The sequence below is a fragment of the Pectinophora gossypiella genome, chromosome 26 (assembly GCF_024362695.1).
Source record: "Pectinophora gossypiella chromosome 26, ilPecGoss1.1, whole genome shotgun sequence".
Lineage (NCBI taxonomy): Eukaryota > Metazoa > Arthropoda > Insecta > Lepidoptera > Gelechiidae > Pectinophora > Pectinophora gossypiella.
The window spans coordinates 1,550,533-1,566,425 of NC_065429.1; the positions used below are offsets into that span (position 1 = coordinate 1,550,533).

General features: G+C 36.6%; 1 protein-coding gene and 1 long non-coding RNA gene across 3 annotated transcripts in view; one reads left to right on the plus strand and one right to left on the minus strand.

Moving 5' to 3' along the window:
• Positions 1–14,476, plus strand: part of LOC126378454 (segmentation polarity homeobox protein engrailed-like) — a 36,899-nt gene extending 22,423 nt beyond the window's left edge. For both annotated transcript variants that reach the window (XM_050026828.1, XM_050026829.1), the window contains 2 exons: positions 11,440–11,531; positions 12,136–14,476. In XM_050026828.1, coding sequence (XP_049882785.1) covers positions 11,440–11,531; positions 12,136–12,366 — 323 coding nt within the window. In that variant the 3' untranslated portion in view covers positions 12,367–14,476. The remainder of the gene's footprint in view (positions 1–11,439; positions 11,532–12,135) is intronic.
• LOC126378596 (uncharacterized) overlaps positions 1–15,893 on the minus strand; it is a 50,131-nt gene that overhangs the window by 1,463 nt on the left and 32,775 nt on the right. The window lies entirely within an intron of this gene.

Sequence of the window (15,893 nt, forward strand, 5' to 3'; positions counted from 1 at the left end):
GGCGGTGTCTGCAGGAATCGGGGCCATTATGCCGCTGCTCTTTTCTGCTGCGCGGCGAAAAATTCGCAGTGCGCGCCTGGCTCCTGGTTAAGACGACATACCACATCCGAAAGCGTTTAGTTTCGCACATCGCCCGCCAAAAACAATCACTTCAGGCAAGGAAACGTGTGTCAGAACCTTAAGAGGTATTTGTATGTAAGTATTACATCCACTAACTGTAGGGATTTGTGTGTTTAGTGGAATATCCTACTGAAGTTCGTGGATTTTTCTTCTTCTATCGTGTGGGTTGTGAGGCGGATTTCCAATCCTCATCAACCCTGTTGTCAGGGTTACTATTGAGCCGCCAAACGCCCCTGACATCGCTCATGTACCTAACGACTACTAACTTACGTAAGTAGTAACCGGGACCAACGGCTTCACGTGCCTTCCGAAGCACGGATCGTGTTACTTTCGGACAATCAGGTGATCAGCCTGTAATGTCCTAATCAAACTAGAGATCACAAAGTGTTTTTTGTGATATGTCCCCACCGGGATTCGAACCCAGGACCTCCGGATCGTGAGCTCAACGCTCAATCACTGGACCACGGAGGCCGTTGGCTTAAGAACCCTAACATAGCTGGCGAGGAGTGGATGTACCAATCATCATCCCCCTAGCATTATCCAGTTTTTCACAGAGTCCGTTTACCTAACCTGAAGATTTGACAGGTCCGGTTTTTTAAAGAAGCGACTGCCTGTCTGACCTCCCAACCCGCGAAGGGAAAACCAGCCCAATACAGGTTAGGTCACATACCTCCGAATATGCATTTCTCGGGTTTCCTCACGACGTTTTCCTTCACTGCTGAGCAGGTGATAAACATTTACGATCCAAACATGAATTCCAATACAAATTCGAGAATCATTGGTTTTTGGCTAAGTTTTTGGGTATAAATGATGACCCTTTTTATTACACCCAGGCACAATTACATCTTCCAGAATAGTAATGGTATTCATCATCATCATCATCAGCCCAGTAACGTCCCCACTGCTGGGGCACGGGCCTTCCCTATGGATGGATAGGGAGATCGGGCCTTAAACCACCACGCGGGCCCAGTGCGGATTGGTGGTTATTAACGACTGCTAATGCGGCCGGGACCAACGGCTTAACGTGCCTTCCGAAGCACGGAGAAGCTCGAGATGAAAACTTTATATTTGTGGTCACCCATCCTAAGACCGGCCTTTGCGAAAGTTGCTTAACTTTAACAATCGCAGACCGAGCGCGTTTACCGCTGCGCCACCGAGCTCCTCATTAAATCACATTAAAAATACGTAATTACGATTTATAATATATTATGAATTTCCCATTTTGACTCTCCGACACCCCTAATCTGCTCTAAACACAGTTCCACCAAAGCCCATAGCCGAAAACCTTGCCAATTATGTTCTATAATGAATTTATTTGGTGTTGTAATAAATTGCGGAGCCATTACAGAGAGCATAGCTGTTAGGGGCTACATTGGAATGTTAATCACTCAAAGTTGGTATTATGTCTTTTTAGTTCTACTGTCTCTCTGCTTAATTTGTTTTGTTTATTAGTGCGATGTGGCTTTTGGTATGCTGTTTATGGTTCTTCTATCGTGTGGGTTAAATATAAAGATTTTCATTGTGTATTTTAGGTACAGTTATAGATAATAGTTGCAGTTATAGTTGTAAATTACGTCTCACTAAATTTTGCCTTTCCAGGCATCACATTTCACACAGGTAATGAAATAACATAAGAGAGAGAGAACAATAATAAAAATACAAAAAACTGACAAAACAAATTAAAATTATTTATTTGTTACCAACTATTTACAGTAATAAATAAAATCAAAACACCATTTCGGCTCAGTTCATAAGTCATTGAACACACACGTAACAGTAAAGTAAGGTCAGTTGGATAAGGCACGAAAAAAAAGAAGTGACACGCAAAAGTTAGGTTACGTCACCTATTATTACGACGTCAAAACTAAAAACAGAATCGTAAGTAAGTGCATACATACATAAACTCACGCCTATTTCCCACCGGGGTAAGCAGAGACTATAGAATTCCATTTGCTTCGATCCTGACACACCAACAGTAAGTACCTAACGGTTTTAGAACTGTCGACTTTTTGGTCGCCCTGAGCCGAGGTTCGCGCCCAACTGGGCACCCTCAGGCCTGTTGTCTTAAATTTTGTACCCGGTGAGAACCCTCAGCACTCCCTATTTGTCCGGTCAAATAGTTACGGTGTTACGGTTAAATAGTAAGTTGGTAGTTAGTGTTAGTGGTAGACATTTGCGGCAAATCCCCAATAAGTCGCTTCAAAACAAAAAAAAAGCCTTTCCTACGTTTAACTAAACAAAATAGATGGCGCTGTCTACATTTGACGTTATAATTACTTATTTGGTCATTCAATAATCAAATCAATTAATTTCGTTATTTACATAATTAAGTCATTCATTATAACAAAATTAAAGGAACCATCAACACACTAAAACACAAAAAAAAAAAAACTTTATTTACCACAATAATATTAACACATAGCGGTTGAAGTTTCTTTTAAGTTATTAAAATACTTGTGATAGAAACTTCGCCCCTCCACTGACAATGTTACACTTTATCAAGACATTTTCCAATTCAATATTTTTGATATAAGAATTCTAAATTCGAGCATATTATATAATATTCTTCTCCCTCCCCTTGATTTTTCCACCCCTCACCCCCCCCCCCTTCACCCCCCCCCCCCCCTTCACCCCCCCATTCCTCGAGCATAATATTATGGACACAAAACCCCATAAATCCACTTACACAACACATCGCACAATTCTCACACATTTTTCACCCCGCCGCCATTTCCATCACTTCCATTCAAGAGTACTATCGCGGAAATCTTCTCGAAATATCTCTTTACTAATTAACAGTATACGTTCAGCAACAAACACTATTTTAAATCAAGTACAATCAGAAATCTAGCGAGCGTTGAAGTAACAAATAAATGGTAAGGTACGCTATCGCACGAACCACCGTAAACACCTCAGTGCGAACTTGGCTTATTTTATACTTAAGTATCTAAGTATTTATTTATTTTGTGGAGCTCGGTGGCGCAGCGGTAAACGCGCTCGGTCTGCGATTGTTAAAGTTAAGCAACTTTCGCAAAGGCCGGTCATAGGATGGGTGACCGCAAAAAAAGTATTCATCTCGAGCTCCTCCGTGCTTCGGAAGGCACGTTAAGCCGTTGGTCCCGGCTGCATTAGCTGTCGTTAATAACCATCAATCCGCACTGGGCCCGCGTGATGGTTTAAGGCCCGATCACCCTATCCATCCATAGGGAAGGCCCGTGCTCCAGCAGTGGGGACGTTAATGGGCTGATGATGATTATCTAAGTATTGTGTTGTTTGCTCAGAGACATAGAGTAAGGAATAATACTACGTATAGAACGGCAACTCTCCGCTCCCCACCAGCGTCTGACTTAGGTTTACCTCACCCCCCTTCGAACATAGTTTAGACTTAAATCGTATGGCGTTAGAAAGAGACAAAGAGTAACCCATGGCGGTTAAAATGGCCACATCGAAGCAATTCATCTAAGAAAGCAATATTGCAATTTGACATTTGCTCATATTAAAGTAAGTGCACAATGCAAACAAATGTCAAATAGCAATATTGCTTTCTTAGATGAATTGCTTCGATGTGGCCATTTTAACCCCCCATGTCACTCTCCATTCCTTCAAATATCTCCCCTTAAAAAATCACGTTAATTCGTCGCTCCGTTTTGCCGTGAAAGACGGACAAACAAACAGACAGACACATACACTTTTCCATTTTTAATACATATTAGTATGGATTTCAAGATTTAGGTACCTACCACTCAGGCTAAAACCACATTTATGGGCACTAAGTATGTAAAATAATGGCATAGCCCAATCTTGTAAATATTACATTTATATATTATTATTATTTATTTATAAAGGTACATACAACATTACAGTGTAATCCAATGCGCTGTATGACGAGAAAAAAAGACAATATAAAAACTAATATAACACAAAATAAACAATGAATGAAAAAAGAAACAAAAAGAAAAATAAGACTATGAACATGAAAAACAATAAAAAATAAAAATTACAATTTCAAAATTAAAAGGTAAACTATCACACACACAAAAAAAATAATAATGTAAAAAAAAAAACAAAACAGTAAATCATTAACAAATCTTCTCGCAAAAAGCCAAACACTCTCTCCATTATGTACGTACTTCAGTATTTTCAAGACTACTTACCAAAAAGCCACCATTCCAAAACTTTTAAGAGTCGAGCAATTTAAAACGAATTTAGGACCGCACATTTTTTACCGCGAAAAAGCACTTCCGCTAAATTTTCGCGCCGAAACATATCACCTCGTTACGGGAAATTCTTTGGCAACCGTTTTGCCGCTTTGTTTAATTAAAAACACGAATAAAAAAAGAACTTAGTACCTTTTTTATCGTTTGATAAACGACTGAAGGCATTTTCGACAGATATTTACACAAAACTCGACCTTATTACGGGGCATTAAAGACTAGTTTCAGTCGAAACAGAAGCTAGCACAAAGAGGCGTTTAAAAAGTTTAAAAACGATTTGTTGCCGGCCCATTTCCTGTTCTATTCTAAAAGCAGTAAAACACAAAATTCATTGCGGCAGCTGTTGGATTTAGTACTTCTGATTCGATCTTCTAAATGAGTATACAATGAATAATTGAATGAAATGAGGTTTCAGACAGTTTAGAAATATTCTGCGACATTGTACTGGTGCTGATTACAATACATACAAACTAATTTTCTTTAAGTTATACCTGTCATTTATTTATCCACCGAAAAGGAAAGGGACGGATAATCGACAGACATAAATGGAACACACGTTAATTTTAGGCAGAAATTTAAAAATTAAATTTCATATTGGTCAATAATGCGACAGAATTAAGTTGAGAGCACATGTCAAACGAGTTGCATATCAGCGAGATGCCTCTTTTATTCACTCATTCATTTTAAAATTAACAATAGGGTAGATTCTAATTAGTCAAATCAGTTACTTTCTACTAAACTTTTTTTTTATGTGACTTATTGTAGATTTGTCGCAGATGGCATTAACTACTTGGCCGGAATTTACTAAACGTCAGTTTTTCGGCGGGAAACGGGAACGGGACAGTTGCTTTCTTCATTGGGTAATCTAAATAATTAATACGAAGTGGTGTTTTGTGGTTAATGATCGCATTAAGTTAGTCGGAAGACATTCGCGAGTGTTATTATATTGGAGTATTCAATGAACAAAGTGTATCTGCCTATTTTCGCTTCGTGCCGGGAAGCCGCTTCATAACTCAAAAGTTTATGCGGACTTTTGAGTTAATTCGTTTGGGGTTCGGAGTAGGAGTCTACTCCCAGGGTGGGGGCTTAGGTTTCATCATCATCACCATTCATCATTTCATTAATCATCAAGAAAAAAAATACGTCAGACATGGCTGTATGGGCATAGTTCCCTTTGCCTTACCCTTCGGGGAAAACCAAAACAAAAAAAAAAAATACTAAACGTCAAAACCATGACATTACTATGGAATTTGTATAAAAAAGCAACCTGTGACGTCATAGAAAAACGTGAAAAAATGGTGCAATTAAATTTCATTTTTCATTATAAAAATTCATAAATAGGTTAAATTTACGAATAAATATTTATTCGTAGGGTTAAACAGAAAAAAGGAAAACATTTTTTGACACCTTTAGATCTTTATTTAGTGATCATAATTTCATAATTTATCTTTGACCTAGGAAACTACCTAATAAATTGTCGATCATCCGTCCCTTTCCCTTTCGGCGGATAAGAAAGTGACGGTTTTAACTTAAAATAAAATTAGGTGTCTGTTGTTTCTTTCGTACTAAGCTGTATACCGTGAGTGCGAAAGATACATCTTTCGTCTCTTTCACTCAAGGCTATGCACTATACCTCTGTCCTGCTATCATTCTAATCGTACTTCACAATGAAATATCAGTTTGTAAAGCAATAGAAACCAAAATAGTATCTTTTCACGGTCAATCAAAATTCTCTATTATATGGGGGCCTTAATATAATTATGGTGGGTGGGTCCACAAGGGACCATAAAGGGACCATAAGGGACTAATAAAGGACCCCTACGATGGTAAAATGGGAGTTAATTTAATAATAGTTCGTCTGATAGGCGTGGGGGAAATTACAATGACTTTTTCGGTTTTACAAGATGGCCGAAAGCGTAGAAAATTTTGTCAAGGATAATGAGGCGCGTTCACCAAAAACAATATAGATGGCGTCGTACAGTTTTAACGTGATAATTACTTATTTTCTCATTACTCGGGTACATAATTATTCCAAAATACAATATAATGGCAGAAGCATAATATATATAAAAATAATTGTTGTTTTATTTTTATTTTATTTTATTAATAAAGGTACACAAACAGATTGCAAACTTGAATTGTAGCGTGGACAGCGATTCCCGGAACGGCGACTGCTTGACATCACATCTGTCATTTACATGTACAGTTCAAAACACAATTTTAATCACGCTACATACAATATTTTTTTTCCACTATATGACATAACTCGAAACAGGTCTAGAACTAGTCTACAATCCAAAAAAAAATAGTGTACACAGCATGACAAAATAGTAGAAAGAACAGAAACTAAGGATAAACAATACAGTTAAATACTTATTAATACACTAAAAACATTACCATAAGGCCAAAACAAAACTAAGTAAGATAGCTAAAGAAGCAAGTGAGACCACAATAATCGTTTAAACTTCGCAATATTATTGTCGAAAAGATCAAGATCAGCATCAAGATCAGCAAGTTTGATATTTGGATCACATTATGGATAAAATTATGTTGATACTTATATTGCTTCTCTTCATTTTGATCGGAATGATAATGGGTGGAAGATGTAATGGTGCCTGGGTGTAATAAAAAGGGTCATCATATCGTCACTGGAAAGGCAAAATTACGTAAGCGCCAAAAGGCCATTTCGAGAAAAAGCCGTTTAAAGTTTCATTTTTTCGTTTTTTTATCATAACTTTTTACCCAATTATCCAATTTAGATGATGTCAAAGTAAGGTTACATTGTTTTTTAATTTTCTATGTCCAGCAATACATATTATAACTGTTGGATTGCTATTTTAGGATATAGTGGCGCTTACGTAAAAATGACTTCAGTTTACAGTAAAGCAAATTTACTTAACCGCCATCTGGTTAAAATATTATTTGGAAGCAAAATTACTTACAGCTCTTACGACAATGCATACGAGAACGACAATATTTCTTTAAATATAATAATACTGTAATGTTAGCGGAGTAAAAGTTACTGTAACGACTTTTACACATCTGCTCTCATTATGTAAAAATTGCCTACAAAGTGATCGATTGATTATGTCAGTTCATCAAAAATTCTTTAAAGTAAGTTTTTGTAATATCTTACATGGGTAAAAAGACGTAAGAGACAAATAATTATTCTTAATACCTCTTTAAACTACTTATTACTTCAATTGATTTATAAAAATGGCTATTAAAATACTGAAGTGCCAGAAATAAAGTTTCATAAAATATAAATAATAGCGTACAACCCGTTATCTGTTTGTAAAAGTTTCTTTTTAACACTTTCAAAGACAGAACGTATACGGACGTTCCGATTCCAAGGTGCCATACTACCTATTATGAACCACCAATGACCCATGGTCTCTGTCCGTGAAAGGGTTAAACGGTTTTATTTAGCTAAACCCGTACGGTATATTTGTATCAAAATTAGATATTGCAATTTAAGTACCTTCCTGTTGTCAGATTGATCTGAAATTTGGTACGCACCTTTAATTCCGATGTCAATACAATATAATAAAATCAATAACATTATAAATCTAAGATGGCAGCCGGTACATAATGGGGGATTACATATTTTTCCACAACCCCCTCAATATGGGTATCAAAGATAGGACTACACTAGCAGAATACTGTCATTATGTCAAAATCAAATCCAAGATGGACGATATTACAAAATGACTGAAAGAAGGATGTTGCCCTTAATTTTGTCATTGTCATCCACCGTCCATAATATGCAGGGCAGCACAGTGGATCGCTGGGTGGGGTCGCTCCGCGAAGCCTGTGAAATCCCCAGGAGGCTTCTGAGCTTCTGGAAGGAGATAGGTTAGCTTACGTAGTCAACAATTACACGCATAATGGGCCACCTTAGAGTCTAAATGCGGAAAACAGAGCCCACTAACATAACATAACATATGCAGGGCAGCACAGTCGACCATGCAGTAGTATATTTGGGCTCAAAATTGTTTGAATTAGGACAAGCATACGTGGCTCTAAGTCGAGTCAAGTCTCTGGAAGGGTCAAGTCTTTTTAATTCCTCAATAATTCCCCTTATTGTTTTTAAGAGTATTTACCACGAAGTTTAATACACTTTTCCATTCGCTCGAACCAGGTATTATTTAACATTTATTCCACTCCAAAGTAGAAGTGTTCAAAATGGCTGACTTGAAAGCGTTGGCCGCTTCTTCACCGCACTGGAACCTTTGACCGCGAAGAGTTTCTTTTTTAATTTTAGGAAATGTAAAGAAATCATTGGAGCTTAGGTCAGGACTGTATGGAGGATGGTCAAGAATTTCTACGTTTTCCTGCTTCAAATAATCGTTTGACGAGCGGTGTGTGAGCTTGCGTTGTCATGGTGCAGCATCCTGCACTCCTGCGCATCATCATGCGTCGCTTTGGGTTAGATTTTCGAAGTTCGGCGATGACTTGTGGTAAACAAATTGTGGTATACCAATCTGCATTAACCGTCCTACGATCTTCAAGTGCAATAATAATTGTCGCAACATGACCGATTTTCTCCACGAAGGTAGCCACCATCTTCTTTGAAGTGCTTCGAGAGCGAACAACTTTAGTCGGCTTTGACTCGTTTTGGAAGACCCAAACTGTGGATTGTTGTTTGGAATCAGGATAATAGCATAAATCCAAGATTCGTCACCACTGATGATGTCGTACACGTGATTTGACTCTCCTCGGTTGAACCTCTGAAGAGTTTTCTTACACCATCTGACGCGGGCTACCTTATGATCGTCAGAAAATGCGGAATGCAACGGCAAACTAGTTTTCTCACACCAAGTGCCTCATTCAATATCGTTTAAATGGTTGTCCCTGAAATGCCTAATAACGCCTCTATTCTCGGTATGTCACATGACGATTTTTGAGGATTAGTTGTCTCACAGCAACGATATTATCTTCAGTGAAGGCGGATATCCATGCTCGAATTCTAAATACCAGCGTTCGATAGCTCGCAGACATGGCACTTCATCGTGGAATAGAGATTTTAACTGTTTGAAACACTGAAGTCGCAGTAGGCCTCTTCGAAAGTTATAGAAAATTTTTCTTTGTAAGATTCATTTTCGGACATGATCTGACAGATTCAAACCAACGCTGTGACTAAATAATTGCATTAATCCTAATGCTTTCAATTGTTTTGATATTCGAAATTCCAACAAATATGAATTTAGAGTTCTCAATTCAAAATTGGCGCTAAATATGCAAACGACAGAACTTAAAAAGTATAACAAAGTCGCTTTTTCTGTCCCTATATCCCTATGTACCCTTAAATCTTTAAAATTGCGCAACGGATTTTGATGCAATTTTCTTTAGTAGATAGAGTGATTCAAGAGGAAAGTTTATAGGTATGTATAATAACATCCAATAAATAGTGTAGAAATACTGTTATTTTTGAGGATTTTAATGTGATGTCGTAAATAATTTCATTTTTCCTCAGCATTGCATCCGAGCGAAGCCGGGTCGCTAATAAATTATAAAATCAATTCTAAAATAGTTTTACTTTTAGATCTATTGTTAAAAAATAACTTCCTGGGAAACTTACTGCTAGCCCACAAACTTGCTTAATAACAGCATAAAAATGCGAAGGCAAATTTACGTACACGCCTTACTTATTCTAAATACTGTAAGTCAAAATTACTTATTCGCCATTCACTGCATAAACATGCTAAGACATTTTTTTCTTATACGCCTTACTTATTTTAAAAGCTGTAAATAAAAATGACTTATACATAGTCTATTTTTTATTTTCAGTAGTCCAAAATTACTAATAAAATGATACTTTTCAAACTATAGAATGCCAAATTTACTTAAAGTTAATATGTAGTTATTATATAGGACCACAATATTACTTATACACCAGTCACGAAAAAAACACCAAAATCTTGTCGTTTAAGAAACTGGAATTGAAAAAAGTCAACTATTTTCAAATTTACGTAAGCGCCAAAAAAGTGCTCGTATCGCAATGCTACCCAGACAGATCGACGCAGAATGAAACGCTGATTCCGAATATATAAAAAACCCAAAATACCTATTTTGGCGCTTACGTAATTTTGCCTTTCCAGTGACGATATGTATCATATGTGTCCATATCCCCTCCGGTTGATAGAGGGGAGGCCTGTGCCCAGCAGTGGGACGTATATAGGCTGTTTACGTATATGTACCCGAAAACAAAGATAAAAGATGCATTATGTCTGTTATCCATGAAATTAGAAGGTTAAACAAAGGAAAATCGTGTAGGAAGAAAAAAAAATGTGTCAGGATCGAAGCAAATGGAATTAGTCTCTGCTTACCCCAGCGGGAAATAGGCGTGAGTTTATGTATGTATGCTTTTAATGACTAGAAATGATAGGGTGGCGTAAAATGGAAGCGGAAGGGTTGAATTTATTATCTGTACTTAATTGATACGTACTTTTAAAAGGGTTGTTTGCGGGGAAAACATGATTAAATATTTATAATGATTATGTTTTTTAATTGCGTGTTCTTAATGGATATTACAATATTACATTAGTACTCATAATTATACTATTTTTTATGGGTTTGTCGTTTACCTTAATACGTAATCATAACTACACTCCATACACACTGCTTTCAGTACTCACTTACTTTATTTCTACCTTCTATGTGTAACTCTAAGTCGTTTTTTGTAAGTAGTCTTTATTTTTTTTTATTTATAGTGCGGGTTCTCGCGTTTCACCGATCGGCGTGGGTTGAAATTCAATATTGCCCTCTGGGCAAATTTTCACTGAACCCTGGCCATGATTTTGCAGATAAACGCTGCTCAAAGGGTTATAGTGTAAAATATACGCAAAACAATTATGTTTGTTTACTCAAGAAGTACGGTGAACTGTCAAAATTTAAAAACACTCAACAGTAGCGACCCCTGATGGTAGAAATAGGCAGTTTTTTTTTAAGAATACATACATCAGACTCAGATCTTAAACAAATTGAAAAAAAAAAATGTTTATTTTGATGTGATTATAGACTGTATTTACAATAAAACTTAGTATACATATTAGAGGGGTGCTATGTAACGCAACTAATTAATGTAATTTCTGTTTGCCTACAGGTCCTAGAAGTAGAAGAATGAAAAAGAAGATGAACCCAGAAGAAAAACGACCGAGAACTGCATTCAGTGCTGCTCAGCTTACGAGACTAAAGGTAGGAGAATAGTTTTTTTAATACTACTTACTAATACTAATCAAGAAGTGCTACAAAGAGTAAGGAAAATGAGACAAAATATTGAGGATAGAAGAGACAAGACGATTGAACATTTAATAAGACACGACGAATTTATTAAAAACTTCATAGAAGGGAACATAGATGGAGGAAGGGAAGACCAATAAGAGCTTACATGGAACAGATAAAAGAGAAGGCGACGGTCGAGTCTTATAAGGACGTGAAAGAATTGGCCTTAGAAAAGAATGGAGAATGCTACAACAAGAGTGCGGCTCTTAAATTAATGTGATGACTATGGAACTATGGAAGATGAGGGAAGGGAGGTCTTTGCTCAGCAGTGGGACACGATAGGCCAGAGAAAAGAAAACAAATTACTTTACACTGAACTAATTTATGTATTCGTACTAATATCATTTGTCAATTTTAACAAATACTTTCAAAGACTTGAAGACTTATTTATTTTAGTGTTTTCGTTTTGTAACATGGCGATATAAGTCGAATAAAATGTAGGTAGGTAATGGGAGACGAGAAAGTGACAGTTAATAAAATAAAATTTGCCATATCTAATAGCGCGTTTTCCCCACAGCACGAGTTCGCCGAAAACCGCTACCTGACGGAGCGCCGGCGGCAGGCGCTGGCCGCGGAGCTGGGGCTGGCTGAAGCTCAGATCAAGATCTGGTTCCAGAACAAACGTGCCAAGATCAAGAAGGCCAGCGGCCAGCGCAACCCGCTGGCCCTGCAGCTGATGGCACAAGGGCTGTACAACCACAGCACAGCTACTGAAAGCGATGAGGAGGAAGAAATTAATGTCACGTAGATAAATAGATTGATTAGTGGTAAATCTATATTACGGTGTCACTAACACCCCTTATATAAAAGCGAAGGGTCACTGACTGACTGACTTACTCATCACGAAATCTCAGAAACTACCAATGCAAGGAGTCTCAAATTTAGCATGGGGGTTCCTTTTAGGACGTAAGTGCTCACTAAGGCGGGATTTCGCGAAATTCGACTCCTAAGTGGGTAAAAAGTAGCGGCAAAGTTTGTATGAAACTTCTATAGTTTTAATAGTAGGATTTCACCGTCCTTTGGGCATTATATAGAGGCTAATGCACTCAATATTACACTTATGAAAGGATAGAGTTGTAAATCTAAGGTTTAGCTAATGTTTTTTTCTAAAAGTAGCACCGTCTATGCTCTTTCGTGACCTAAGAGTTGACCTCATTCGGCTCCATATATCTTGGATTCTCAAATGATAGTACTTATAGATATATTATGATTACAGTTGGGTAGTTTCCTAGGTTGAAGATAAATTATAAAATTCTAAATTATAAATTATCAAAATGTGACAAAAAACGTTTTCCTTTTTTCTATTTCATTTATTTATGAGTTTTAATAAAGTAAAATATAGTAAGTGCGACATTTTAACACGTTTTTTCTATGACGCCACAGGTTGCTTTTTCATACAAATCCCGTGGTAATTTCGTGTTTTGACGTTTAGTAAAAAGTAACTGATTTGACTAGTTGGAAACGTCCGTATTTAAAAAAAAAATTGGGCTGGTTTTCTTCCTTCGCGGGTTGGAAGGTTAGACAGGTAGTCGCTTCTGTAAAAAACCGGACCTGTCAAGTTTTCAGGTTAGGTAACCGGACCCTGTGGTAAGCGGGACAATGCTAGAGAGAGAAAGATAATGACAATTATAAGAAATAGAGACGGACTCTCATTAGAATAGATTAGAGGCAAAAGAGTAAAATGTTCCTGTTGTTGTAAATTGATAGCTAGTATAATTATAATAAGGTATTTATTTGTATTGTAATAAATTGCAGTCTAATTAACTCAATATCTAAAACTTATTTCACTAAGTATATAATTGTGTTGAATCCAGTTAACACCATCTAACGTTATTTTAAGTTATATGTTATTTTCTTCTCCGCCGAAAAGAGGCCTCAGCGCTCCTCGTTTGTCCAGCCAAGTAGTTACTGCCGTCTGTGGCAAATCTACAATAAGTCAGTCATGTCAAAAAAACGCACTATACACACAACAACATACAGAACAACTTTCATTCAATATCCTGCACGAGACCTTCAATACTTACCATTTGTCCGGGCTAGTGGTGAACCCACAAAATGTACATATGTCGTCAAAGGCAATGTTAAGTATAAATAATCATTTTCACTCATTTTTAAGCACCACCATTTTGTTTTTCGAAATTTATCATTCCCATGTATTTTGATTATAATTTTCAAATTGAAATTGATAAGATGCGATGTTATAACCAAATAGTAATAAGATAATTAATGACACTCATTCCAGTACACACAATCTAACTTTATTTTAAGTTATACCTGTCATTTTTTTTATCCGCCGAAAAGAAAAGGGACGGGTAATAGACAGGCTTAAAAAACCCTCTCACAATTTTACATGCCTAAAACCCGACAAAATGTATGACAGCACAGGTCAACCGGGTTGCATATGAGTTTGATGCCTATTTGATTAGCCCGGGTTATTAATTAATTCGCTCATTCATTTTAAAATTAACAGTTGTCTGTATATATGTATGTATCGTGCGTTCCATTCCTTTTCGGCGGATAAGAAAATGACAGGTACTTATAACTTAAAATAAAATCAGATTGTGTGTACTGTAATCAGGGCTAATAGGCCATGTATTTATTAAAAGTAATAAAAGGAACTTGGCTTTTCGCACCGCCGTGCGCTGTAATAAAATAACGTATTTAATTTTAATCATTTGTAAATATTGTAAAAATAAAAATCAATTTATTTATGTTTTTTTGTGTTTAAACATTTTAAAAAATATTTCTTTTAATATTTCCTGATTAATATTAGTCATTTTGTGTCTCTTCCATTTTTAATTTGTTTTATATTTTTTTGTAAATACTTCTAAATATTTTAATTATTTTTTAATGTGGACTGTGCTAGTTGTAATATTAATTGTAAAAAATAATAAATTATATGTCTATGGTTTACAAAATTATTTTTTTGTTTTATTTTTTTAATTGTGATTGATATATATATATTTCCTACTCACTCTTGAACTGTAAAAACCTTTCCCTTACATCAATGTTATCATCGATAACATGAATTAAATGATCTAAAGTGCCTACTTAGTCTGTGGTATGGTAAAAGAACCCTTTCATTCCATGTTTTCCATCTTCTCTCGTGTGACTTGTAAGGTCAATAACCAACCTCATCAACCCTGGTGTCAGGGTTATGAGCCGCCAAAGGCCCCTGACATGACTCATGTAACGATTACTCCCTTACATCAGTAAATAGTAATCGGGACCAACGGCTTGACATGCCTTCCGAAGCACGGATCATCTTACTTTCGGACAATCAAGTGATCAGCCTGTAATGTCCTAACCAAAATGGGGATCACAAAGTGATTTTTGTGATATGTCCCCACCGGGATTCGAACCCGGGGCCTCCGGATCGTGAGTCCAACGCTCAACCATTGGACCACAGTGGCCCTTAACATAAACAGTCTATATACATCCCACTGCTGGGCACAGGCTTCAATCAATCGGAGGGGGTATGGAGCATACTCCACGCTGCGGTCACGTCAAAAAACAGAAGGTAATAAAAGTAAGCATATATAAAAGTAAGTGCGCAATGCAAACAAATGTCAAATAGCAATATTGCTTTCTTAGATGAATTGCTTTGATGTGGGCTTTTTGACACCAGAAGAAGAAAAATTATAAACATAGAAGCCAGACTAAGATGATCAAAAATCAATTTCATTTTACTTTTCGACTTATTTTCGAATTTTATTCATGAATGAAGTAACAATGAGTACGACGTTTGACCGCTTTTATTGATGACGTCACAGGACAGTATTTCCACAAAAACTCCAAAGAAAACTTTCGTCTTGACGTTTCGTAAAAAGTACCTCATTTGACAAGGTTGTCAAGTAGCTTATTGGGAATAAAAAAATCTTAACCTAAAAGTAATAAGAACGTACCAGGTCAAATTAAAAAAAATAACTTTTTTTTACTTTTTAGCTTCAAAACCTCAGATCACTTTCAGTTCTGAATAGATCAAAGTGAATGCTAAAATGTTAAAGTTCTAGTGAACAATTAGTGCGGGTTTGATTCCCGGGAGGGACACTTAAATCATTTCTTGAATGGAGCTGGATATACCCTGTGTTGGAGCGAGCAAAGGTAACAGCATAGAATAAGGAATAATACTACGTATAGAACGGCAACTCTCCGCTCCCCACCATCGGCTGAGCTAGGTTTACCTCACCCCGTATGTAATAACTTAAAATTAAAAATTTAATAAACCCCCGAACAAAAAAAAGTACTCAATTATTATGACAAAAGGTTAAAAAT